General features: G+C 48.8%; 1 protein-coding gene across 6 annotated transcripts in view; it reads left to right on the forward strand.

The window, feature by feature from the left end:
• Arnt2 (aryl hydrocarbon receptor nuclear translocator 2) overlaps positions 1–26634 on the forward strand; it is a 160133-nt gene that overhangs the window by 45096 nt on the left and 88403 nt on the right. For 5 of the 6 annotated variants that reach the window (XM_028873834.2, XM_028873829.2, XM_028873832.2 and 2 more), the window contains 4 exons: positions 636–750; positions 8176–8223; positions 15173–15386; positions 18542–18755. In XM_028873834.2, the coding sequence (XP_028729667.1) occupies positions 636–750; positions 8176–8223; positions 15173–15386; positions 18542–18755 (591 nt within the window). Of the gene's footprint in view, positions 1–359; positions 545–635; positions 751–8175; positions 8224–15172; positions 15387–18541; positions 18756–26634 lie in introns of those variants that run through there. The other variant, XM_028873833.2, reaches the window with a different exon arrangement.

The raw sequence follows: 26634 nt of genomic DNA on the forward strand, positions 1-26634 counted from the left end.
ACAGTCAGGGTTTCTGAGTCCACACTGAGGATGGAGAACTAGGCTCTGTGTAGAAGCAAAGGTGGAGGTCAGTGGGTACTGCTACAGGCAGACTGTTTCTTAGATTTAGCCATGTCCCAAGCACTGTGGTTGGTGCCAGCTTTAGCATGCTCTCTGTCTCTCTCTGTCTCTCTGTCTCTGTCTCTGTCTCTCTGTCTCTGTCTCTCTCTGTCTCTGTCTCTCTGTCTGTCTCTGTCTGTCTCTCTTTCTGTCTCTCTGTCTCTGTCTCTCTGTCTGTCTCTGTCTCTCTGTCTGTCTCTCTCACTCTCTCTCTGGCTTTCCCTTCCACCTAGATAGCCCACCAGCCTCCAGGTAACTGGGAAACATGAGTCCCTTAGCTGCTGCAAGGCTGCTCTCATGCTTCTTAACCACTGACTTGAGCACTCAGTTGGGAGTCCTGCCCAGAGGTGAAAAGCAGAGGCCAGGGAGCCCAGGACCGGCCCAGTCAAGTGACTGACAGTGAACCAAGTGGCCACAGCACCAGGTCCTCGGGGCTCCCTCCCAGGTGGGCTTTCTTGGGGCACTGTGACAACTTGCTTACTTGTCATTGGGTTTTTCTGTCATTAACAAAACTTCTTGTCTCTGTTGACTTGCAGAAATGGCTTCCGACATACCTGGATCTGTGAGCTTGCCTGTTGCCCCCATGGCGGCCACTGGGCAGGTGAGGATGGCAGGGGCCATGCCTGCCCGAGGAGGAAAGCGGCGATCCGGGTAAGCAGACCCAGCATTTCCAGGAACCGGCCTTAGTCAAAGTTGAGCAATGCTCTTGACCTGTTAGAAAAGTATTGTTTTTCCCCCCTCCTGGAGAGTGAAAGCTCAGCAGTTTGCATCCTGTTTAGATTTTGCAAGAGTCCTAAACATGCACATGATTTGCTTCTAAGTTTTCTGGGTCCTGGCACCCAACTGGGGATTTCTGTTTGCTTGTCCTTGTAGGGAGAGTGCGCTGTAGGGGCCTGCTGGGCTTTGCTTATGCTAGCTCTCTGAAGGGAGGCGTTCACTCTCAACTGCCTGAACATTCCGGCCTCCTTTGGCAGATGCAGCCCCAGGAACTGTAAGCGATCTGACTGGGGCCCTCCAACCTTCCCTCCGATGCTCATCTGTCCTAGGAATGTGCAGGAATTCCTTTGGCCAGGATCCAGCGCCCGAGCGCCAGCCAGATATGTTGACTATTGCTCAGACAATGAAGAGAATAAGTATTAAGCTCTGTTGACTCTACTGGTTCTGATAGGTTACAGACCACTTTTGAGCAGATGAAACCCAAATGGGCACCTATTTGTTTTGAAAGATGTTAGCATCTATACCCGGAACCCAAGTCAATCCAACCAAAGGAAAAGCATAGCTGGTATTTCCTAGCCCAGTGTATTCCTCAACCCTGTTCCCTGTTGATCCCTTCTTTTTCAGTTGAGTAATTAATAAATAAGCTGTCTCATGATGTTGCTCGGTTTCTGATCGCACACTGCCCGTGATTAGAGCTATCCAGTGAGAACAGAACACACCTTCCATAGCCCAAGACTGCGGGCTGGACCCACGTTGGAATGGTCCAGCGTTTTAATCCCAAGAGCCTCTTCCAAGCCCTGTGATGTTTAAAGAGGCACAGTTAAAGGGGACACTGAGGCAGTCAGTGTTCTGTTTGCTGCTGCTGGGTCTCCTCAGTGGGCCCCACAAATAACTACCTGATAAAGGATATGGCTTGCCTCTGGGGCTTTGTGTACAGCCGCCTGCTATCTGAGCCGTGGTTCCTGCTAACTGTAGACAGAGTTCAGCCGTATAACTTCATAAAAGAATGTGTAGGGGCTGGAGAGATGGCTCAGAGGTTAAGAACACTGGTTGCTCTTCCAGACGTCCTGAGTTCAATTCCCAGTAACCACATGGTGGCTCACAACCATCTATAATGAGATCTGGTGCCCTCTTCTGGTGTACAGACATACATACAAACAGAACACCGTGTACATAATAAATAAATAAATCTTTAAAAAAAAAAAAAAAGAATGTGTAGAGTTTTAAAATATCCGCTTTCCAATTAAAAAAAAAAATCCAGATTATTTCAAATGCCACTATTTTAACTCACATTCTTTAGTGAGGAACCCCATTGTTCCTCCTTGTCTTTTTCCAAAGAGACCAGACTAGGCTCCAATGAGCCCTCTAGGTTAGTCTAAGGGCTTTCTCCCACCCCATGCTGAAGACCCATGAGCTCTTCCTGTGCTGGGGGTGTCTGTGAGCCTCTCTCTCCTCATGGTTTGGGCTGGTGTGCACCCCGGCAGCTTTCCACCTTGGCCTGTAGAGTCCTAACGCAATCCTGGAGTCATTGCACTTAAGACAGTTTCATGTAGGACTTAGTACCATGGCTGGAATTCCCCACAGCTGTCCTCCGGGCTGTATCATTGCACACACTCTTTTAGTTCCTTCTCTTCTGCTTTGACACACCATGACCAAGGCAACTTACCGAAGGAGGAGGGGTTTATTTGAGGGATAAGAGTCCATCCCCACCACAGTGGGAAAGTCCAGCAGCAGGCAGGCATTGCAGCTAGAGCAGCTGAGAGCTCACACCTGAAACCACAGACAAGAAGCAGAGAGGAGACTGGGAATGGCATGTGGCCTTTGAAACTCAGTGACACATGGCCATACCTCCTAAGCCTCTCCCAAAAGGCTCACCAACTGGGGACCAAGTATTGAAATATGTGAGACTGTGGGAGACATTGACATCTCATTCAAACCAATACAAACACACACACACACACACACACACACACATACACACACACACACGGTGCTATGGTACCAGAAGCTAGTGTGGGCCCTGGGTAGACTACTCTTAGGCTTGGGTTCCATTCCACATACAACTGAGGAAGCAACCTATGAAGAAAGGAGGCAGACATGAAGATAGGTGAGCAGTGGCCTCCGACATCCTGCCATTAGATGAGGCTGGGGTTCTCTGGGAGCAGACCAGTGAATTGGATCTTTGCCTGGAAGCCTGTTCCCCTTGCCATCTTTCTTGGAGTCTGTATGCTGCCTGCTCCTTCCTCCTGTCAAATGGTGGAAATAAGACCCCATGACTTAGAGACTCATGCTGGGTCTAAGAAGGGGAACCTCCATTTTTAAAGACATGTTTCCATAGTAATTCTTGCATCTGACACTCTTTACATCTCTTCCTCTGATACTGGTCCCTTCCATTGTGAGACACTGATGGAGGCTATGTGTGTCAAAAGGCAGATAGCTCCATCAGAGACTTGAGCTGTGGCTGGCAGCTTGATCATCAGGGCCTTGAGCTGTGGCTGGCAGCTCCATCATCAGGGCCTTGAGCTGTGACTGGCAGCTCCATCATCAGGGCCTTGAGCTGTGACTGGCAGCTCCATCAGGGCCTTGTGCTGTGGCTGGCAGCTCCATTATCAGGGCCTTGAGCTGTGGCTGGCAGCTCCATCATCAGGGCCTTGAGCTGTGGCTGGCAGCTCCATCATCAGGGCCTTGAGCTGTGGCTGGCAGCTCCATCATCAGGGCCTTGAGCTGTGACTGGCATTGACTGTTGTTGGCTGTCACTGTCACTGGCATGGTGTCTCCAACTGCTCCTTCTGTTAAGATTATGGGGCACCCTTGAAGAGACGGAAATGGAAGAGAATGGGGTGTCGGGAGAGAAGAAAACGGCATTAGTGTGCCCTACCCCATTCCTTTCCAAAGTCTTGGCTCTCTCACTGATGGTCATTCTCACGGAGTGTCAAGTGCCCAGGACAGCCATCCATTCCTCTCTAGTGGTTCCTAGCCCCATAGAGCTGGTCCCTTGAGGACTTCGGACCCTCCTGGATGTGTGCCTGGCCTAGTGCCGTGAGTCCTTATTGGCTGGGCTGTCTTTCCACTTCACTGACAGGCTGAGCAATGAGGGTCTCAGCAGGGCACTGCTCTCTGTCTGGCAGCTGGGACACAAGGTGAAGGTTCAGAAGTTTCAGATTCTTTCCAAAGTAGCTCCACATGTGTGGGAGAAATGAGCTGAAGCAAGTCACCTGACATACATTCTTGTTGTGACCTCCCTGAGCTCAGCAAGGGGTGGGGGAGGCTCCCTCGGGGCAAACTCTTTCAACCCTAGTGAGGAAGTGGCAGTGATGAGTGAAGTGAAGAACTGAGCCTGCTCCGAAGCGAGCCATCGGAATAGAGGGTGGAGGCCGCAGACAGGGATGGATGGGCATGGATCAGCTGCTGCCGTGCATCCCAGGGCTGGGCTTCTAACACGCCATTAGTGAGGGAGGAGGCTCCAGAGTTCAAGACCAGCCTGGGCTACACAGTGAGGCCCCGGTTAAAAACTAAAGAAGAAAAGAGAAAAAGTGTGGAGAGAGAGAGAGAGAGAGAGAGACAGAGAGAGACAGAGGGAGAGAGAGAGAGATTTGTATTTCTAAGTGGATGTTCCTCAGGTTTAAATGTGTAGTTCGGCTGTAATATCAACCAACAGATCCAGGCTCTGAAGGGAGAACATTTTCAGACACATTGTCACTTTGCTCTGTTCTGGAGACCCATGGCTGGACCCGGGGTTGCTCCTGTGTAGCCACTGTTTGGCCAGCCCTGCTGGAACGACCTTTCTCTTTGTTTGCTGCAGCGAAAGCAACTGCTGTATGAAAACTCATATTTGATGCTGCACTGTTATCCTTCAAAGGCGCTGCTGGTGAGATTCTCATGGCTTCCTTTCCACTCAAGTTATGCTCAGAAATGCCTCTCCAAGCTTCTCGTTCTGACTCACTGGCAGGAAAGTGGGGTCAAGTGTGTTTGCAGATCACCCATTCACGGTGCTGCATCTTTTAGAGTGAATGTAATAAGGCTTACAGTCGTATTTTGATTTCTCTTATTACCCAGATGTTTCAGTATAATAGAGAAACATAAAAGACGTAAAATAAAGGATGATTTACTCACACTTGTTATAGCAGAAGAAAAAGGCGCAGCTTATTGTAGTCGTATTTAAAGTTGGACATGGTGGCAGAGACCGGAAGGTGCACCCGGGGCAGGTGTTGTTTTGAGGTCTTTTGTTTAGTCAGGGGCAGCAGTGTGTGTGTGTGTGTGTGTGTGTGTGTGTGTGTTGCTGAGGGGCTAGTGAGACTGTTTGTGTGGAGTGAATGATCCTGAAGATCTCAACAATCACGTGGGGGTTCTGATTTATCTCCTAGGATGGACCCACTTTATACTTTTCCAAATGGTTGCTGCCAAGTGTGAGTCCATGCATGCACAAGTGGCAGGTGCAGTTTCTCTCTATGCTGTGTGTGTGTGTGATTACATACACACTCATGGGTGGTGGGTGCAGTTTCTCTCCATGCTGTGTGTGTGTGTGTGTGTGTGTGTATGTGTGTGATTGCATACACACTCATGGGTGGTGGGTGCAGTTTCTCTCCATGCTGTGTGTGTGTGTGTGTGTGTGTGTGTGTGTGTGTGTGTGATTGCATACACACTCATGGGTGGTGGGTGCAGTTTCTCTCCATGCTGTGTGTGTGTGTGTGTGTGTGTGTGTGTGTGTGTGTGTATGAGATTGCATACACACTCATGGGTGGTGGGTGCAGTTTCTCTCCATGCTGCATGTGTGAGATTGCACATGTGTGCATAGCTGGGAGCCATCATTTCTTGATCTTTAATTTTTTATATACAAATCATGGCTCCGAGTTCCCAATGGACTCCAATAAACTCGGGGTCCAGACAAGGCCATCTTTTCTTCTACCTTCTGTTGGCCTGTTTGGCAGCTCATCTGTCCAAGCTGTGATTCTTTACTACAGAACTCACTACCTGTTTATCTGCTCCAGAGGGGAGTGGGTAAAGAAAACCGTTAAAATAAGGGTAACCAACCATCCTGATTTGCTTGAGGCTGTTTCAGCACTGTAGTCATGGATCCCAAGAATGCCCTGTCCTTGGTTACCCCAAACATCTTTGATCTTTAGGCTCTGAGTGAGAGCTGTGTTTTGTAGAGTTTGATGATCACAATGCTATCAGAGGCCCTTGAGATGGCTCAGTGGAACAGGCAGTTGCTGCCAAGCCTGTTGACCTAAGTTAGATACATGGTAGAAGGAGAGGGTCTTCTACCTCCACAGGTAAGCACAAGAATACAAGAGCGCGCGCGCGCGCGCGCGCGCGCACACACACACACACACACACACACACACACACACACACACACTAATTGTTATAGAAACTTTGATATCAAATTGAACTGAGTGGAATTTTAAAGATAACTGTACATCTCACACCCATTTGAGGTTTTGATAAATACTTGCACTCGTTCTTTGGAATTTATGGTGGGTTTTTTAATGTAGGCAGAAACGTTGATCTTTTGCTCTATAACCACTAGGTGGCAGTGCTGCCCTGCAAAATGCAACTGGCCTTTTTTTTTTTTTTTTTTTTTTTTTTTTTGTGGTTATTTCCCACATGTAATTTCCAGGAAGGTGAGATGATAGCTTAGTAATTATACAGGAAACTAATGAGTTTTCTTCATTAAGAATCCCCATATTCACCTCCATTTGTCCTGTAGACAGCTCTGCAGTCCAATGCTGGGCTTCCATAATGACGCTTTGGGGACTGTGCATGTCTGTTTCTCTGGTGGCATGCATGTGGTCTTTTACCTATCTTTTTCCCTTCTTCTCGACCGTCTCCCTTATTTTTTGTACAGAAGTTTTGTGTTATCACAACTGCCATTTTCCCCGGCTGGCTCTTGAAGACCAAGGATCCAAGTTGGTGAGGGATCCCATCAGGCAATTCTGGGCAGAACTGTGTCAGCTCAGACTGCACTGTACCTAATCCACAAGGACTTGAAAAAGCTGCCTGTTCTCCCTCCCTCCATCCCTTCATTTTGCCATATCTGACCCTAGTTCCTGGCTCCCCCAAGTTATTGCACAGCTTAGAGGTCACCAGACATCTCACTGGGGCCATCTTAGGGTATGTGTACAAGGATGGCACTTTATATGTAACGTGACTGCTTCTTGGTGACCTAGGTGCCCCGTGCCTTTCCTGGGTCACTTATTGTCCAGGCCCTTACGTACCAGAGAATGAGGGTCACCCTCCCTGTGTGGGGCCAGAAGCTCAGGCATCTGGAACTGTGGTCTTCTGGCACTCAGACCATTCTTTGTTTATTGTTTGAGCAGAATCTCGCTGTGTATCCCAGCACACTCCATTCTCATAATAAGCTGCTAAAACATGGAATTCCTCAGACGTAGCTGCCAGGCAGCTAGCTTCCCTTCTGCTGGAATCGTGAGGGTATGCCTCACCAAATCCTTCAGCAGGGCAGTTCAGGGCCCGAGGATGCCCCACTCAAGAGCCGCACTTAGTGCAGGTGTCTCATTTTCTTCTTCAGAAACTCTGAGTACGCTCGATCAGAGTTAAGTTTCCTCTCTGCCCTGTCATCGTCCGGTCGAGTATTTGCTGACATTAGAGGAATGTGGGGTTTGGAGAAGGACCATTTGGGATGTTTGTTAAGTCAGAATTCTTCAAGACCTTGTTTGATGTTTACAAGGGGAGGCCCAGTAAAGAAGAGGGCTGAAGAATAGTTTGGTGAGCAGACAGCTGCTTGCTTGAGTGGTTTTGATATCAAATGGCCATTTCCTCCTCAACAGCCTTCTCTTTGGTCCTGGGTGTAGCAAAATGATGTCTGGAATGACCTTTGCCCTGAGGTTCATGGAGACTCACCAGGTCACAAGCAGTATTCCCAGACAAGTTCACTGTTCCTTAATATTCCTTCATCACCCTTTGAACTTGCTGTATTCCAAATCCCTTGAGCAATATATACCATAAACTTTAGAAATGAAGTGTTGATATGGAATACACGATGTGGAGGGGACCAAAAGCCCCAGACACGATGGGAGACAAGAAACACTGATGTCTTTCCCCCAACGTGGACTGAGCCATTCTTTGGTAAACTGAGAAGAGTTCTAGGGGGACAAGCTGATACTGAGCATTCCTGCTTCTGACCGGAAAGCTAACAGTGTGCGTACTGGACACCTTCCATCTGGGGCTTTTGTTTTCCTCCCTGAGACTGTAGGAAACTGTTTTAGCATCACCAAAGGTCGGAAGCATTACACAGCAATGTAATGGTGTGAAGGTTCCCCTGCTCTCACAGCTCACATCACTAAATTACAGTCTTCTGAAAGTTCTAACCAGTGCTCACTTGTCGCTTTGACCTTTCAGGATGGACTTCGATGATGAAGACGGTGAAGGTCCCAGTAAATTTTCAAGGTGAGTTTATTTTACCTTTCTTAAGCCAGTAACCAGCAGTCACGTGACTGGCATGCATAGGCATTTAGTGCCTCTTGTCATTGAGCAACCCATTGCCTGTACTTTGACCATCTTGTGTATGCCTTGCTTAGTGCCAGTGTTTGGCCTAGTGGCAGGCAGCTATTAGTAATGCTGATATGTCCCAAGCCTGGCCTGGTGGCACATGCCTGAAATCTCAGCACGTGGGAGTGTGGGGCAGGAGGATGGCAAATTCAAGGCAAACTTGAGCTATACAGTAATACCTGGTCTTTAAAAAGCACAGCAAAAGAAGGGGGTGGGGGTTAAGTAACTAGTTACTAATCCTGTTTGCTTTTGAGTTAAACAGTGACCACTAACTTTAATGGACTCCCTTAAACAAACAAACAAACAAAAAACCCTAGGGCTCAAGTTCAGAGACAATTATCAACATGAATCATTTTTTTCTACTAAGGAAAATTAGGAGAAATACAAGAAACGTGTAGCCTGTTTGAGGTTGGTTTCAAGGTCCTCACAATCAAGCTACTGACTGTGACAGCATCTTTAGCTGGCTCTGTGCGGCTGGCTGGGGTGTAGTCTGCTTTGTAGGAAAGCTCCCGGGTCACCAGTAGTGGTGGTATAGGTAGAACCATGACTTCCCATCCTTTCTGTTTGTTTTGTTTGAGGCATTGTAGGACGCTTAGAAGTGTGCTGAAGGAAGGTGCCAGTCTCCCGTTCCCACCATACTTCCCATCTGTACCATCTTCTTCCAGCAGGGCTGGCCTTGATGCCCCCTCACTCAGCCCTCCTTCTTGGCTATTGCTGATCTGAGAAACGTGGGGCAGGTGATAAGTGCCTGTCTACTGTATTCATACTCTACATTTGGACTGACAGCCTTGGTTGTTTGAAGCAGTTTTGAGAAGTGTGATGTCTATACAGCCCGCCGGGCTGGCCGTCTACTTCTTTCCATACAGGTCCTTTTGGTTCTTTTTACCCATAACCAAAATGGTAGCTGGGAATGAAGCAGTGTTCTCTATAAACGCAGGAGGGATCCATGCCTCGTTCCTGTCCAGGGATTCTCAGCATCTTCAAGTCCACAGTACATGTCTCCTTGCCCCATAAACGTTTACCTCTGAGATCAGGCTCATCCATCCATGTCCCAGCTTCATCCTCAACTGCAGCATGAGACATGAGATGCAAACACATTTTTTTTAACCCGTTAATGACCTTGAAATTTCCTGTCAAAACAAAATGCGAGCTTCACCAACAAAGCGTGGGTTATCTCTTCCTGTGTAGACTGGACCCATTTTAGGTGTCCTTTTTTCTAAAGATGCACCTTAATAGCAAGGAGTGCTCTGTTCCTGGAAAAGAGCTAACCTCAGAAACGCCCCTCCCCCTCTCTGCCAAAGCCTGCCCTTGCCACACACAACCTTTCTGTAGAAGGAAACGATGACATTGAGTCCTCTATGTCAAAGTTCCCCCTCGAGACTACATACCACAAGCATGTTAACCTTGGGAAATAGTACTGCTGGGTCTCGGGACAAAAAGAGGAAGAGAAACACGGGGTGACGTTTGCTTGACATTTTGCATATCACAGTCGGTGATGAAACAACAGAGGAGGAACACGGAGCTCACTGGGCCTGAGTGTAGGGAGGCAGCGACCCCATGCTGTGTAACACTCTGAGCCTGCCAGTGAGTCACATGTTACACGGTCAAGTTCAAACCTTGGCTTCTCTCAACCACCTCCTTTCCTCCGTGCCTTCAAAATAAGAGAGAGATGGGATGTTCTTCCAACATGTGCTGTTACTTACAGGGCTGGGTTCATGAGGCCCCAGAGGCCACTGACTTCAATGCAATAGGGTACTTGAAATAATCCATGACTGATGAGCCTGTGGGTACATCCGAGTTGCCCAGAGATGGGGAGACAAGCAAGTCCACTCCCTACCTTCCACTTAACCACCCAGGGGAAGGTCGGATGTCTGCTGCCAGCCTTGGTAAGGTACTCTCTCAGGCCTCTCCCATTTCCTGCCCCCATGCTCACAGTCAGTCCATAACAGTCCCAGTGGGCAAGGCCCTGAAAAGTGTGGAGACTATGATGCAAGTCAGTCCCCATCCTTACTAGTTGATTCACAGTCTGGGTAGATGCAGCACCATGATCTCTGTCCTCTGATGGGAGTCTAGTGAGAATTCCCAGCTTTTCTCAAGGAATGGAAATAGAGAGCTTGGCTTCCTTCCCCAGTATAGCCTAAGGAAGCCGCCTTCACTTGCTGGCACTGGGCTTGACTTCTGTTCCCTCTTGAATCCCATTATCAATGCACAGGCACTAGCAGCAGACAGGGATGAACTCCCTGTCTCTAGAAGACTCTGGTCACACACCAGAGAAAAACACAAGCCTCCCCAAAGCACACCAGGACCCAGTGTCATCCATCCTTCCAAGTGCCAGCATTCTGATGGCGCAGCTAGTCTGCAGGCTCGCCCTCAGAGTGATGCCCCTGCCTTCTCACAACACTGGGCAGCACAGAATGGCATGCTTCTTTAATGTCCCAGGATGTTCCTGTGCTGCAGCTGGCATCAGCTGCCACCAGTGGGAAGTGGCATCTCAGGGATTATTTCAGCGTGTGGACGGCTGACATTGGCAAGCTGTCATCAGAAGTCAGAGTTACACACCACACTCCCCGTGTGTCTTATATTCGCAGGGCCAGGTCTTCCTAGGACCCCTCCCCCTGTGTCAGGTGAGGCCATGAGAGGCACGCAGGCTCCTCTCGGTCAGTCCTGCCTTCAGTGTCTTGGGTTCTGGGGTTCCTACATGTGTTTATTGAGACATCTGTTTAGGGACCCCTCTTCATCACACGCTTACATACCATCCTGTAGGACCTTAACTTTCAGGTCACAAGAGAATGACGCGGTGGCTGTGTCGGCATCGCCGGGTGGCCGGTGGGAGACTCCGAAGTGCCTCCCTTTCTGTGTGTTAATCAGGACGGGTGACACCCCACTGCTCTGATGATGCCCCACTGTTCTGAGTACACTCGCGAGGCCCCTTTGCAGCAGAGCTGGAAGAGACCCAAGTCAACACACAGCTAGCTGCACCTCCCTCTTAGTCCTTGATTTGACCCTTCTCCTACATATGTAGAGGCAGATTTCCTTATCCAGCTGCCTGGCTGCCAGCAGTAATGGATGCTCAGAGACACCACAGTCCCAGGCCTAACAGACTGATCCTGTTCCCCTTCCCCTGAGGATAAGATGAACTTGGGCCAGCAGATAGGGCCTAGGGCTGTGTCATTCTCTTTTCACAAGATGGCATTCCCTCACCTCTGTATCCTTGATGGCTCCAAAATGAAGTCATATCATTGCATACCTCTTGTTCTCAGATCTTGTTGCTGGGCAACCAGCAGTTCTCAGTTCTGTTTAACATACTGCTAGTAGCTCAGGCTTATTTCATAAAATCTAAGATTATTGTATCATTTCCTGCACTGGCTAATGAATGCAATTTTCAGCTTTTAGGTCTTACTTTAATTGTTTTCTTCCTTCATCTCAGCCCACAAGTTGAATTTAACTATGGACCCATCAGAGAACCTCACAAAGACCACTCCCAATGTTTATAGAGAACATTAGTCCGTGATAGTAAGATACCGTTGGTTGCCACCGACGCTACCTGAAAGCTTTGGACTCAACACTAGGTTTGGGAGTCACCACTGAAGGACTTTAAGTGTCAGGCTTACATTTGAGGATTGTCAGTCTGGCTACAGTGTAAGGTCTGAGGTGGAGGGAAAGGAGAGGTGAGAGGAGGCTTAGCCACATGGGGCAGGTGCTGTCAGCCACGGTGGGCAGCGAGCATGGGTAGGGAGAAGGGAGAAGAGTGGAGAGGTGTTTGCAAGAGTTTTGGCACAGGCAGGAGTTTGTGGTGAAGGAACCATCAGAGATAAGTCAGAGCAGACATTGTGTTCTTATGATTCAGAAAGGTGCTGAGTGCCAGGATACATACTGGACTAGGGAAGGGAATTCTGGGAGAAGTGTGTGGGGCTGGTGGGATAATGCAAAGGTCAGATTGAGAGACTCCAGATTGACTAGACTGCAGGTGGGGTGGGCAGATTCTCTTTGGGGGTTGCTTCGCACAGAGAGGAAAGTCTGTCTCACACGGGGACATGCAGGCAGGTGGTGTGGATGGTGCTCTGGGTCCTTCCTGAATCATCTTCTCCCGTAAGTGCCTGAACTTCCTGTCTGACTTCCCCTTGCTTCATCGGCCCATGCCATGCACTCTGAGTACCACCTTCTCTGGGTGGCCCCAGGAAGTGTGAGCCAGCAAGGTGGGAGTAAGCACCTCTGGGGAGCTTGCCCTGCCTTGGGTCTCGTGGACAAATGTCCAGCTGAAGAATGTGTTCTGCACCACGTGACCTGCTCTGTGGCTGTGGAAGGGGAGAAAAGGGACGCTGATCTCTCCATGGCAAGATTCTGGCTTGTGCTCAAGAGCTAGAAGTCCTCTGACCAAATTCCTGCTTGCATCACTTTCTCTGGCTTGTAGGTGCCCCACCTGTGGGGCGTTTACCCACCAACCCCACAGCTCCCCAGAGTTCTCTTGAGTGCGAGCAGAAGGAAATATTAGATAGAAGGATTTAGATTGTGGAGATAAACAGAAAACAAAGGATAGCCTCGAGAGGGCCTGGAACCCATTTCCACAAGCCCTGTCTCTGCCCCAGGGTATTTATAGAGACGCCAAGGGGTGGAGCAAAAGTCCTCCCCCCAGCACAGCCAAGTGCAGACCATCTCAGACACCTGCACTCAGCCCGTGGTCCTAATCATCCTCTCTATGCAGACCTGCTGAGTAAAGCCACGAGGAACCTGAAAACGGGCTCCCACACCCACCTCAACCTGTTCTTACCTGGTCAACCCTCTCTTCCCCTACCTAGCAAACTCTGTCCAGTTCTGTCTGGAGGATGTAGACTTTCCCGACACTGGAGGGTCTTACTATGTACGCGAGCATTGTGCTTCCCTGGCCAGTTTACATCCTTCCAGTCAGTACTGTGGAGTGGGTTTGGCCGTAGGAATCTGCCGGCTGGTCTTAACCTGTCTTCCTCCCATCTCCTACCAGGTTCATCCACCTGTGAACCTCCAAAAAGTCAGCCCCAGCATCCGGGCCCACTGGCTCAGCTTCCATTAGATTTCTCACTGTGGTCTGGCCTGCTCCCCAGCTTCCAAGTTCCTCAGCTTCTCCTTGCACCAGGTCTGCCCTTCCTACGGGAACGTCTCTTCCTTTCTCCACGCATCCTCTTGATCCCAAGCCTTCCTTGGACCCTCCAGAGGACCCTATTTCCAGGGCACTCCTCCTGTTTTTATTGCCACATATGTCGAACTCGGCCTACCATCCCCAACCTCTTCTAGCCGCCCACCACCACCTTCAGGGTCTTTTTTCTCTCCTGCCTTTTACCTTCCACAGCCTTGCAGGGAAAGTGACCAGATCCCACCTCTGGTTCTGCTGTGCATAACGCATCTTCCTACTTAATGCCCTTTGCTGCTTGAAAACCGTGTTGGGCTTCCTTGGTTTCTCTGTCTCCCCACTGGGGACAGGCTCAGGACTCCTTGAACGGAAGATATGCTCCAGAAGGCTCACAGCAGGCCACCACAGGGACCGCTGCTGTGTACACACACCATGCACGTCTCAGCACACACGGCATGCACACCATCATGCCACTGGGCCTGATTGTCATGCTGGCCCACTTCCTGGAAGGATGGGGTGCGAAGCTGATGAATACATGCAGTGTGTGGAGCAGCCTTGCCTGGGGATCTTCCTTTCTTACTGTTACTTTCCTTCCCAGAGAAACCACAAAGTCCTCCGTCCTGCAGCAGCAGACATGGGGTGTATTTTTAGACACTGTTTCTTTCATCCCAGGGAACAGCTTTGTCTTAAGTGCGTTGAATGGGGCTGGCTGTTACTCTCTTTTGAGCCTAAAGGTAATAAATAATTCGAGACGACAGAAATATTCTCCCAGTCCTTCTGCTAGATTTTCGTTGTAAGCATCCCAGAGATGGAGTTCGGTAATTCCTCGCAGTGCTTTTTAAATCGGTTATTGGTTAATAAGGGGTCACACCTGTTCTGTTACTTCACTACAGGGTGCAGCACAAAGGCACGTTCACAAGTTTTTGTGAAGTGAATCTGTATCATCAGTGGTCTCCTCAGTGACAGAGTGTGCAGCAAGGCTTGTGATCATGTTAGATACTGCAAGCCCATTGTCAGCTGAGGGTATTGTTAAGGAGAAAGGCATCAGATACAGCCCCTGCCAAACATCTCAGCCGGGCCTGGGCTGCCTTAGGCCAGATTAGAACACTCACATCAGCCTGTGGCTGGCTAAGCGTCCAACACGTCCCTACGAGATAGTGGGATGTTGAGGACTCATGAGATATAGTGAATGCTGTATTGAAAATGAAAGTAGCATGGCTGTGTGGGAATTCGTCATTATCGGGTGCTTTATGTATTTTGAGGTTCAGTGCTTACTGAATGGGTTATCACCATCAAAAAATTGAAGGAGCGATCTTATAATTGGAGGCTATCTTATAGTGCTTCATACCATGAAGTGTATGCATCACATATGTAAGCACACATTCATGTTTAAGATCATGCTTGTACACAGAAAGCCTCCTAGGATGCTTTGACCTTCCATGGTGCCTGGTCTTAATTTTGCATGTCTAGGGAAAACCCATAGATAGGTGGGTAATTTAGGAAGTGCCAATACATATACAGAGAAGGAGGCTGTGGAGGTCCATGCTCCCCACACACAGACAAGAGCTTACAGATGTGTCAGGGCTCAGCTTCAGCCCACAAGTACCAGAGCACTCAGCCACTGTGAGGTAGGCCTCGGAATTTGGCCATCTGATGTGATTGTGTTATTTTTTCCCAATGTCTGCTGACCCCGGTCTGATCCTTCTCTTTTTCCCTCCCCCTGACCTCTTGCTTTCTGGGAAGAGAGAACCACAGTGAGATCGAGCGGCGCAGGCGGAACAAGATGACTCAGTATATTACGGAGCTCTCCGACATGGTTCCCACCTGCAGCGCGCTGGCTCGGAAGCCAGACAAGCTCACCATACTGCGCATGGCTGTTTCGCACATGAAGTCCATGAGGGGCACCGGGAACAAATCGACTGACGGCGCGTACAAGCCTTCCTTCCTCACCGAGCAGGTGCCCCGGCGCTGGCTACTCTTCTGGTGTTGCGGCCAGGGAAAGTGGGGGAGAGCCTTAGTTAGGGTCACAAGCCTGAGGTAAATAATACCGGAACATGAAGTTCTGGATTGGGGAAGGAGTGAAGGCGAGAAATTTTGCTTCCGTTCTTCAGCAAGAGGTACTCTTCCAGAGTGCCAGATCTCTCTATTTTCTGCTCTTTCATCTCCCATCTACCTCGGTGAGGAGCACACTGACTCAGGAAGATGGCGCCGACACCATAACGCCCGTGTGTTAGGGTAGTGAGAGGATGGTCATGCCGTGAGATGTCTGCAGCGTCCTGGTCCAGGCCGCCTCTTTCAGTCCATTTAGTTTAGCTGACAAGCTGCTGCTCTTCATCACCGTTTGAGGGCTGAAGAAGTCGAAGCTTGAATTTCCCAGGGCCAGTTACTTAGAGAAGGAACTGGAGACTGCTCTACCGGGGTTCCCTAAAGCCACCCCCCTTTTTTTTTTTATGCCCATGCTAACTGGGGAGAAGAAATGCACGAACTAGCAAGACATCATTAGTAAATGGATTGACAGGAGCCAGGCGGCTTATGGGCCAAGTCCTTGTCCTTCATAGTTGAGCATCAGTTGGTGCTTAAAGCTTTAGTTGACGTGTCTAACTAAACATGGAGCTTTGACTTTCAGGCTTCCGTAGCTTTCCTGAGATACATGAAGCCAATGGCTTCAGTGGAAAGAGGTGAAATTACATGGTTGTCGGGAGTGTTCATTTGGAGGAGCCAAGTGTTCCGTGTGTGGAATCTGGAGTCATGGAATGCTTGACAGGACAGAAAGTGGAGCTCAAGTGAAACTGAGCAGAAGGGCCTGGCTCGCACCAGGGGCTGCGCTCAGAGCGGAGGCTGGGAAGGAGCCACAGAAGAGGCACCAAGGAAGTCAGCATAGGGGCTTCTAAGAGGGGCACGGTGCACAGAGGGAGGAGTGGAGAAGGCGTGAGGGACCAGCTGTCCTGCTGGCGCAGAGCGTCTGTCCATGTTGTGATCACAGGTTTGGAAGAATGAGGAAGAGAAACCGACTCCATTGCCCTCTGTCTGGTGCAGGTGTTCTGACAGATACTTTACCCTCGCTGTTCCCCTTTAAATCCTCCCAGGGGTCACTTGATCCCGCCTGTTGAGAGTTTCAGGAAGAAGGTGGTAGCCATGTTTGGTCTTAGAGATGTGGCGCATGGTGGCTCAGGTACAGGCTTCCATCCTCATTCCCATCTCTATAAAAATGAAGAACATGCTAGCCCCCAGCTCTGAGAGTGTGGTGAGGAAGGCAGCCTTGTAAAGTCTGGTTAGCGTGGGAATGTTACCGTAATGAACGATGAGTGGTGAGACGTGACTTGCTGGAAATGTATCTAAGTACTGCTGACACTGGGGTCAGTACAGAATGTTTTGCCCAATGTTATCTAATCCCTACAAAAAGGACTGTAAGCCACGATGGGAGGTGGCAGAGAGAAGGCAGCTACACATTCGTGTGCCCTATCCATGCCGCTCTCTTGGTCACATGTACATTTACAGAGCCCTGCAAGGACTTACTATGTGGCACACACTCACTAAGCCCTGCATACCAAAAGCTCATTTAACCTCCAGAAATTTCACTGAAAGTAAACTTCATGAAATACCAGAAGCCAAAGCCATCAAATATCCCACCAGAGTTGTGAAGCTGAGTGGCAGAGCATGGATAGACGACACTCCCTTATTCCTAAACCCACACTGTCTTACTGGAGAAAGGAGGAAAGGCCAGTTATGAATAACGAGCTCTCAGATGATGAACCTCAGGAGAGAGGGTGGGAAGAGATGGGTGGAGCTGGCTCTGTCCTACCAGACCTCTGCAGTCCTTGCAAACTGGATTAAAACATGTGTGCATAAACAAAGCCCCTCAGCCTCCTCCGGTGACATAGAATTCTGTCCTTCCCCAGACATCTTATCCCATTTTTTTTTTTTAAAGGATCTTTCTGTTGGGAAGATTTTCCTGACACTGAGAATGAAAATGCTGATGTTGTTAGGACTACAGAAGCCTCTGAGAGACACAGGAAGCAGAAGTGTCTATGGGAAGCTGACCGAGTAAACTTGGGTTGAAAAACGCTTGCACTGTCAGCGGCCACCTCACTTTCCCAGGCCGAGTGCATTTGACTGCTCCCAAGACGGTGCCTGCATACAAGCCACAAAGTGCCTAGGCTGTGCCCCAAAAGTTAAAGTCTTCCAGGGACTTGGGTCCTTGGACCCTTTTGGACACTAGGAGGTCACTCTGACCAGATGCTCCAGGTTCCATCCCTGGCTTCCTCTCCGCCGCCCCTGACTGTTGGGTGGTAACCATTCCTCGTGGGATTGTATTTGAACATTGGAGTCTGGGCTGGGGAAAATGCTTGCTTACTGCTGCCCCCAAAGGATGAGTTTGTTCTTTGAGGCCTGGACAGTGTGCGAGAAGGTTGGAGTGGTGGGTGCAGACTCCAGTGTTTGAGGAAGAGTTAGCTCCACACCTCCTGCGGTCCAGGAGCCCAGGCATTTTATTTCACTTGGTGTGACAGGATACAGATAGTTACCACTGAGTTGCCTTTAGGCATTAGGCATGGTTATCTCAGTATAGCAGAGTTGATTTAGCCTCATTTGTTGCCCCGTGGGGTGACAGCGGGCTTCAGGAACAAGATGAACAAGAGTGCAGTTTCCCCACACAATGGGAAGACTCATGGTCTGTTTCTTTCTTCTTTCCTTCTCACTCTCCTTCCGTCCTGCCATCCATGACCCTTGGTGCCATGCACTGGATGCTGGGCCCTTCTGTGGGGTCGTGACTGCAGTTTCAGTACATGAGGAAAGTGCCTCGGGGAACTGGCAACTCAGCACCTCCTGATCATCGTTACCTGATCTCACTTCTCCACACTGGAAATCGACCCCCAGCCGCTCTCTCCGAGAAAAGACGGTGTATTTTAGGGAGGGTGCAAGTTTTGTGCGTTTCTCTAGAAAAAAAAGCTAAGCAGGTGAAATGATGTTCATCAACCCAACCACTTGTGCCCTGGAATGAATTGCTACATCAATTGAGTTTGCTACATCAAGGAAGTTGAGGTTGCTAGTTAAGAGAAGATAATGGATCTGGATCTGTTAGTCCACTCGCTGACCATGGCCTTTTCTCCCCAGGAGCTGAAGCATCTCATCCTGGAAGCTGCTGATGGGTTTCTGTTTGTGGTGGCAGCTGAGACAGGAAGAGTCATCTATGTGTCGGATTCTGTCACGCCTGTTCTGAACCAGCCACAGTCGGAGTGGTTTGGGAGCACCCTCTATGAACAGGTCCACCCTGACGACGTGGAGAAGCTGAGAGAGCAGCTGTGCACTTCGGAAAACTCCATGACAGGTAAGTGTATTGTGTGTGGCCTTTTGACCTTAAAAATTCTTCATCCAGTAAACACATTGAGGAGCTGGAAGTCACATCATATTCTAAAGGCTTCATTTACAATATCTTAAAAATGTTTAGTGTCACCTTTTTTTTCTGAAATTTTCCTGTAATTAGTGCATGTGGCAAGTAGGAGGTGTTCTTGCTACATTAGTGAGACCCATATGTTCTCTATGTATCGATCGGTATGATACATATCACTTACAACCCAGGCCTCAGCCACCTGAAATACAGTTCCTTATTGAAACACTTAAGTCAGACACTTTCTTCAAAATCACCTCTTTGTACAAACACAGGCAATAAGATCTGTAGCATTCACTGGGGGAAGCGTGTTGGAAGTAAAGCACCCCATTGCTGATAAAAGTAAAAGTAGGAACCTGCTGAAAATGCCCGCATGGCTTTAGGTGGCAAGTGGAAACTCATGAATATTACTAAGTGTGGTGCTTGGCCTGGAAAAGGACGTCTGGTCGGGGAAACAGGTCTTAGGAGGTTTTGTCACTTGTGTGTTCTCATGAAATGCTTCAACGACAGTCATGTGAAGTCAGACGGGGAGTTTTAACACCAAGTGTAGATAACTCATGGTGAGTTGACATTACTGGTAGATGTCTGGGGTGTGTGAATAATATGGTTCTCTGTGTGGCTTGGTTCAGCCAGGTGCAGTTTTCTGTGTCCATCCACTGTTTCTCATGGATAAGCAAACACAAAGCTCACATTTTTTTCTCCAATTGTTCCCCAACCTATCAGTCAAATTAGAGCAAATATATTTTTTCATAACAAAAGTTATAGATTTGTTCTATCAAAATATTTGCATTCTTCTATATAGCGTATATCTGTGCTGTATTCCTCCCTGACTGTACTGTATGCTGCTGGGGTTCTCAGGTTGCTTTCTAGTGCAATGTTAAATTCTGGTGTTTTGCATGTAGCAGCCTAGTGAATAAGCAAGTGGTTTGTTCATTGCAATCAATTTGGATCTCTATGACACATGTCATAGACTAGGTAACTCAAACTGCAGGAACTGATTTTCTCTCACAGTTCGGAGGTTGGAAATTCAATCCCTTAGTACACTTCATCTGCAACAAAATACTATGAACCAGTTGATTTAAATATATCTATGGGGCTGGAGAGATGGCTCAGTGGCAAAGAGCACTTGCTGCTGTTCAGAGGACCTGAGTTCAATTCCCAGCATTCACACTGGGTAGCTCACAAGTGCCTGTCACTTCAATTCCAGGAGATCCAGTGCCCTCTTCTGGCCTCTGCAGGCAACTATACTCACATTCACATACCCACACACATAAATTAAATGAAAGGTGTGTGTGTGTGTGTGTGTGTGTGTGTGTGTGTGTGTGTGTGTGTACCTTCACACTAAATCTCTATCAGTGTATAGTCTCACAGTTTTAGAGATTAGGAAGTCTAAAATCAAGCTGTAAGTAAATGTATCTGGTGAAGGCCCACTTTCTGGCTCATAGATGATGCCTCCTGGCTGCATCCTCACAGGGCAGAAAGGACTGGCACAGTCACAAGGGTTCCATCCTCATGACCTAATACTCCCATCACCTTGGGAATTAGGATAGCAACCTTCAAAGTTGCAGTCAAGCAGTCAGTTGGTTTCATCCAGGATCATGGTGTCGCAGGCTTGTGTCTCGAGACCTCTCATGAGTTTTCAGGTGCTTCCCTTTGAATCTTCCAGGGTCTTTCTTTTGTGTGCATTCCTGATATCCCCCCCCCCCTACTCTTGAAGGACACAGTCATATAACCTGGCTTTATGTCAATTGCCTCTTTAAAGGCCTTACTCCAAAAGCAATCATATTCTGAGGTTCTGGGAGTTAAGTCTTCAACCTTATGAATTTTTGAGGGAGGGTCGCAAGTCTACCCATAATACTAAGAATCAAATCCAGTCTGGTGGTGTCCAAACTGGCAGAAGTTGAGCTGTTTCTGAGTGATGGCAGTCATTTTCTTAGTGCTGGTGATAAGTGGATAGTGATTTAGCATGGGGACAGGGTTTATGTCTTAACCGTCTCTGCATGTCAGTAAAAGAACAGCACAACAGAACTCAGACTCAGACAGTGGCTTCCTCTCTGGGCTGAAGTCTTATAACACAGAATGTAAGTTCAACACTGGGGAACTGTGAGAGAGAAAAGAAGTCAGCCAGGAAGTGTTGGTTTTAAAGCTGAAGTCACCTCCTCTGGAAAGAGCTGTGTTTTTTCCCAGACTTCCTGGATTTGGCCACAGGATGTGGCTTCTTCAAGCCCTGCAGAAGACCTAGCTGGGGCATTTGAGAGGGGAAGTGGTGGCCAAAGGCAGGGCAGGTTCAGGTCACCAGAGGCTCGTGGACATTTCTAAGTGAAATCTTCATGCATTTGACTGAGTAAAAATGACCTTGGGAGGAGTGTGAGCAGTAGTCACAGTAGCCAGAGCTGGTGCAGTGTAAGTAGTCCCTAAGATGCCAGAGGACTCCCAGTGAGCTGCGGACGGCCAGAGCTCTGAGCTCTCTTTCTGGCCAGGTTCCTCTTGAAAAGAAGATGGGGTTGGAGATGTGGGTCCTGGTCCTTAAGGTGTTAAGAGGGCACAGGATTTTTTTTTCCTTAGAGCCACATAATGAAATGGACTCTTCCAGGATACATACCAGACTATTGATCCGGAGGAGCTGGCTTGAAAGGGCTCCTTGCAGCAGGGCTGCATGCTGATAGGCATGGGGTTTGCTGGTGCCCAGGACGGGCTAGAGGTTGATCACTGAGCAGCCAACATGGACATTTAATATAACTTTTTTCATTCAAAACTCTTAAGGGTTCCTTGATGCCTTTGATTATTGGATAAGGGTCTCAAATCCTTCTATCCCTGAACCTCTGTGGTCTGAGGTCAGAAATAAGTAAATAGGAGCCACTTGAGGGAGTTAAGGTGCAGGGTCAGGGAGCTAATCAAGGCCTGCTAGAATAGAGATGGCTTACCTAGAATAGGCAAACCCCTCCGCTAAGGGAAGGTCTTTCCTCTGACCCTCTCTCCTAGAAAGTGGATGACCCATTCATTGGACCTGTACCACTATCTGCACTGAAGGTAGGCTGGGAGAGAGGATGCTCTATGTGTGCGCAGTGGAGAAGGATCTTAGAAGGATCTTTTGATTGCAGAAAAAAATTCTTTTCACTGGGCGGTAGTGGCACATGCCTTTAATCCCAGCACTCGGGAGGCAGAGCCAGGCGGATCTCTGTGAGTTCGAGGCCAGCCTTGTCTACAGAGTGAGAACCAGGACAGGCACCAAAACTACCCAGAGAAACCTTGTCTCAAAAACAAAAACAAGAACAAAAACAAACAAACAAAAGACCAGGTTCCGTACTGACCACTTGACAAAAACATGAATTGGGACTTGCAGGAACCTAACACTGAACTTCCCTTAGCAGTGGTGTTTACTCATCCAGCATCCACAGTAGCTTCATGAAGCGTAGCTATCAGATAATGTGAATTGACCCTAAGTCTTTTTTTCCCCCAATCCCAGCTTTTCTTTGTTTCATGTGGGGCTTTCAAGTGACATCACGCATTTATATGCAACTCTGGGCTTGGAGCCTCTGGCTGTGCGGTACCTAACAGGCAGAAGGATTTCTGCCAAAGTCTCTGTGAGTGTTCTCAGCTTGTCTTTCTTAGCTCTGTTTCGACCCCTCTGCTGTCCTGCCCTGACCCATCCTGAAGGCTCAGGCTTCGAGGCTAGCCTCTGCCCAAGGCACTTGGACTCACGAGTTGAAGTGACTCTTCAGAGGAAGGGAGGCTAGCCTCTGCCCAAGGCACTTGGACTCACGAGTTGAAGTGACTCTTCAGAGGAAGGAGGGACGCTGAGCAGTGAGTGGTATTTAAGGTGACCCTGATGGAGAGGGACTGTTGTCAAAAATAAGGAGTGCCTTGTGGGGAAGGGGGCTGCAGAAATAACCACTTCATATCCTCTGAGTGATCTGAGGGGTCACTCTCAGTGGGGAAGAGTGTGGGAAGGCCCAGGGCATTCCAGGTGACAATAGGTATCTAGCTGTAACTGGATAGGCCCAAACACGGGGTTCAGAGAGCAAGGGGGGGGGGCCGCGGGGGGGGGAGCAGCAGAGACACCACCCAGGAGACATGGACGGAGCCAATCCTCTCAGTGTCTTCTGGTGGTTGAACTCTGGAAAACCTTGATTCTGGTGAGCAGAAACGGGAGGCGCTTTGCCAAGGACCCCAGCACCTCACTGGGAGGAGTGGCCTTGGGTCTCCAGTCAGAAAGAAGATGTGGGAGAGGTTAATCTGTGGGCATTCCAAGAGGAAGTTCATTTGGGCCATGTCCCCTGTGCTGCCTTGTGCTTAGGGATCTACAGGTTCTCTTGCATTCAGGTAACTGGGTCAGCATTTGGGATCAGTACAGGGACTAACTTTGGAAAAGACTGCCCAATGGTGGAAGTGGGTACAAATGAAGAGTAAACTAACTCCCTCCTTCCTCCTTCCCTCCCTCTTTCCCTTCCTTTTTCAATGACCATTTATTCATTAATTCATAAACACCTGTCTTGTACAGCTGTGGATAAGTCACACGGGTGAGTGTGTGTGTGTGGGGGGGTCCTCTCCAACCTCCAGCTCCTCACCTATAGACACTCACAGCTTCTGTTTACGTATAAGCCCCCCATTTCCCAACTGTTGCGGTCTGGATTCTTTGTGATAATTTGGGGAGAACCCAAGCTGGGTTGGTCCCCAAGGCTTCAGCTGGAAAGCCCCAGTGCATGAGTCACTCACCCCCAATCAGCTGTGATTAAGCTTCCCTATCTCCCTTTGAGATTTGCTGAAGTCCAGGGATGCTTTGGATCTTGGATCACAGTATTTGGCCAGGCTCTGGTTTGGGCACAGATAGCTGCTCTGAGAGCTGACCACCAGGGAGCCATTTTCCATCAGCTGTGCTCACAGCCTCTCATCAAACATGCTCCATGAGAGCTTCCAGATGCCATGTACACTCAGGAGGGGGAGAGAAGACACTTGTGGGACTCTGGATGCCTGTGACTTTCATCTTCTCATTCAACCCTAACAGTGAAATATTAATGCCTACAATTAATCCACTTACATTTCTATGGCGTTTTTTACCCACGGTAGAGAATAACTCCCCCCACACTGCACTAGCTCCAGTCACTTACAGAGAACTGGCAGATATCCTCACCCATTTGGCGAGGGGGCCTGGACCAGGCAATGACTCTGAGGCACCAAGGAGAGATGAAAGGCTTAGATTCTCTGGCCTCCTCTGCCCCATTACAGTCTTGAGCATAGAGATTGCTGCCAATATCCCTGAAGCGCCGGCAATCAGACCAGTACAGCAACTCCAACCAGGCAGGTCATGGTAGCATTGAAGGCTCGGGGTACATGAAAGTAGACAGTGTCAGAGTCATGGGGCTGAAACAGACAGTCTGGGCGTCTCATCACCTTGCCTGCAGTGGTTCTCATCTCCAGCAGTGGTTCTCAGTCAGCTATGGGAACATCAGTTTGAACCTGCTGGAAATGAGAGTCTCAGCTCACCCTGGACCCACTAAATCAGAAACTAAGACGAAGTAGTCTCTCTGTCTCCCCATGTCCCCAGCTCTTGAGACGCACACTGAACTTTGAGACTTACCAACTTTGTGACACCATCTTGAAACTTTATGTCAAATTCCTCAGGTTGGGTCTCCCTTTATTCTTGACCTCCTCAGGCTCTTTGACCTCTGTTTAAGTCACCTTGGAAGGGTAGGGGATAGAAGATTTGGGGAAGTTTCTTATTAATTATGGAGCTCTGTTCACACTTGTCTGTACTGGGCAAGTCGATCTTGGTGAGATTTGGCAAGAGTGTTCTAGGGACCATCAGCACCCAGATCTTCTAGGAGCTTCTTGAAACATAGACTCCTTGCTGAGTCCAGTCTGCATTTTCACAAGGCTCTCAGAAAACAAAAGGAGGGAGGATTTGGGGTCATGGATTCAGGGGTTCAGCCCAGGGTTGGTCAGGTCCATTGCTTTGAGACTAAGGCAGGTCAAATATCATGTGACAGAGACTGCCCACCCTGGAGTGGCCAGGAAGCAGAGAGAGAAAGAGGGAGAGGTGGGGGAGGGCAGGCAGCAGCCCCAGGACAAGAAATGTTTTTCCACAGCATTCTTGCAATGACTCACTGTCCCAACTAGTCTCTACCTTCCATAGTCCTACACTCATCCCCCGTGATTATCCACTCAGATTTTTGAGTCATGGATAGATTAATCCATGAGGGGTCTTCACTGATGAAGGTAGAGTTCCCCAAATCCACACTCTGTATTTCCCTTATTTGAACACTATTTACCCTGGACTAACCTCAATACATGAGGGTTTGGGGGAGGCATGGAGGGATGACAATTTATCTTCAAACCAGAATAAGTTCCAAGAAACTTACATATGTGTATGCACATTAAAGTTTAAAGGAAACTGACTAGGTTAGTGAAGTGTGGCGAAAGGGGGGTTTGTCGTAGCTAGGATCAGGAGTAGTCTTTGGATGTGCGACTGGCGTGAGATAATGGTCTGCCCCAGCAACTTCCACGGTCCTCCTGTTGGCCCGGCTCTTCGAGGACGTGGCCAGGACTTTGGGGAGTGCACTTCTCACCATCAGCAACACACCTCACTGTGAGACAGAAGAGGAAGGAACCTCTGGGATACCCATTCTACTACCCTGGGAGAACAAGCCAGATGTTCCGCAGACCAGCCTGAGACAGAGTACATGTGATGGGATGAGTGGGCCTGGGAAAATAGTGGGAGTTGTCACCATTCAGTCTCAGCCCACCCAGGGCAGCTCAGCCGCCTTGGTAACACTTCACAAGAGAGGGCAAGGACAGAGTGTGTGGAACGGAGCCGTGCACTTGGGTCCTTCAGGGGAAGAATGTGAGGCAGATAATGGGTCCCACAGGAGTTCTGTGAATTATGCAGTCCACCCTGTGGTATCAGTTCAGGAAGAAGATGGTGTATTTCCAACTGTCAGTCATGAAGGTAACTTCATGAAAACCATATTTTCAAATATATCGTTTATTTTCTTTGGAATGCCCCAACTTAGTCTTTGGACTAATGCCAGACTCTGAAACCCTAAACACATTCAGCAGTCCATTTCTTGCCATATTAGGTAACACAGAAGAAAAAAGAATAATTCTGGATTTTAACTCAACTATTAACACTGTTATTGAGTTTCTGTTGTTTGAAGGGGAAATGAAACATCTTAATGGTTAGAAAAGCTTGTTTATTTGAGTTAAGCCGCTGGAAATCGGCCAGCTCTGTAGTAAACACACAAGCTGCAGGGAAAGTGTGTGCAGTGGGGCTGTCAGAGGTGCCCAGTAAGTGCACACGAGTGTGGAACTGAGCACACAGCTAGGTGTTCTGCCTCTTGACAGAGACACTCCCCCTGGAAACCGCAGTGCTTTGCATCCCAGATGTTTCCCTGGAGCCGGTTCAGTTCTTTCTCGTTGTTAAATATTTACACAACCTGCCGTGTTCTGCTTCATGAATACATAGCATGCTGATGCCCCCGGAACTGTTTGTGTTTTTCTCTCATATTTTCCTTTGAAAGCTATTTCATGAATGTGAACAGACCTCCAGCCTGAGCTGCTGGGTTCATTATCACGGGGATGTCACAAAAGGTGAAGAAGCCGGAGCCGTGTTTCTGCACACACTGCAGTCTCCTGCAGAGACGCTTTTCTTGCATGCTGCCAGAAGTCCCACGAGCTGTCTGGTGGGACCCAAGCACCGGACCAAAGGGAGAGATGAGGAGGAGTCACGGGGACATGGGGAGGCAGTGAGGGGAGATGGAGGATCCTGCCCTTGGTCAGCTGGCCCTGTGACATTTGCAGCCCCTGAGTCTTTACCTTGAGG

This window comes from Peromyscus leucopus, chromosome 1, assembly GCF_004664715.2.
Source record: "Peromyscus leucopus breed LL Stock chromosome 1, UCI_PerLeu_2.1, whole genome shotgun sequence".
Taxonomy (NCBI): Eukaryota; Metazoa; Chordata; class Mammalia; order Rodentia; family Cricetidae; genus Peromyscus; species Peromyscus leucopus.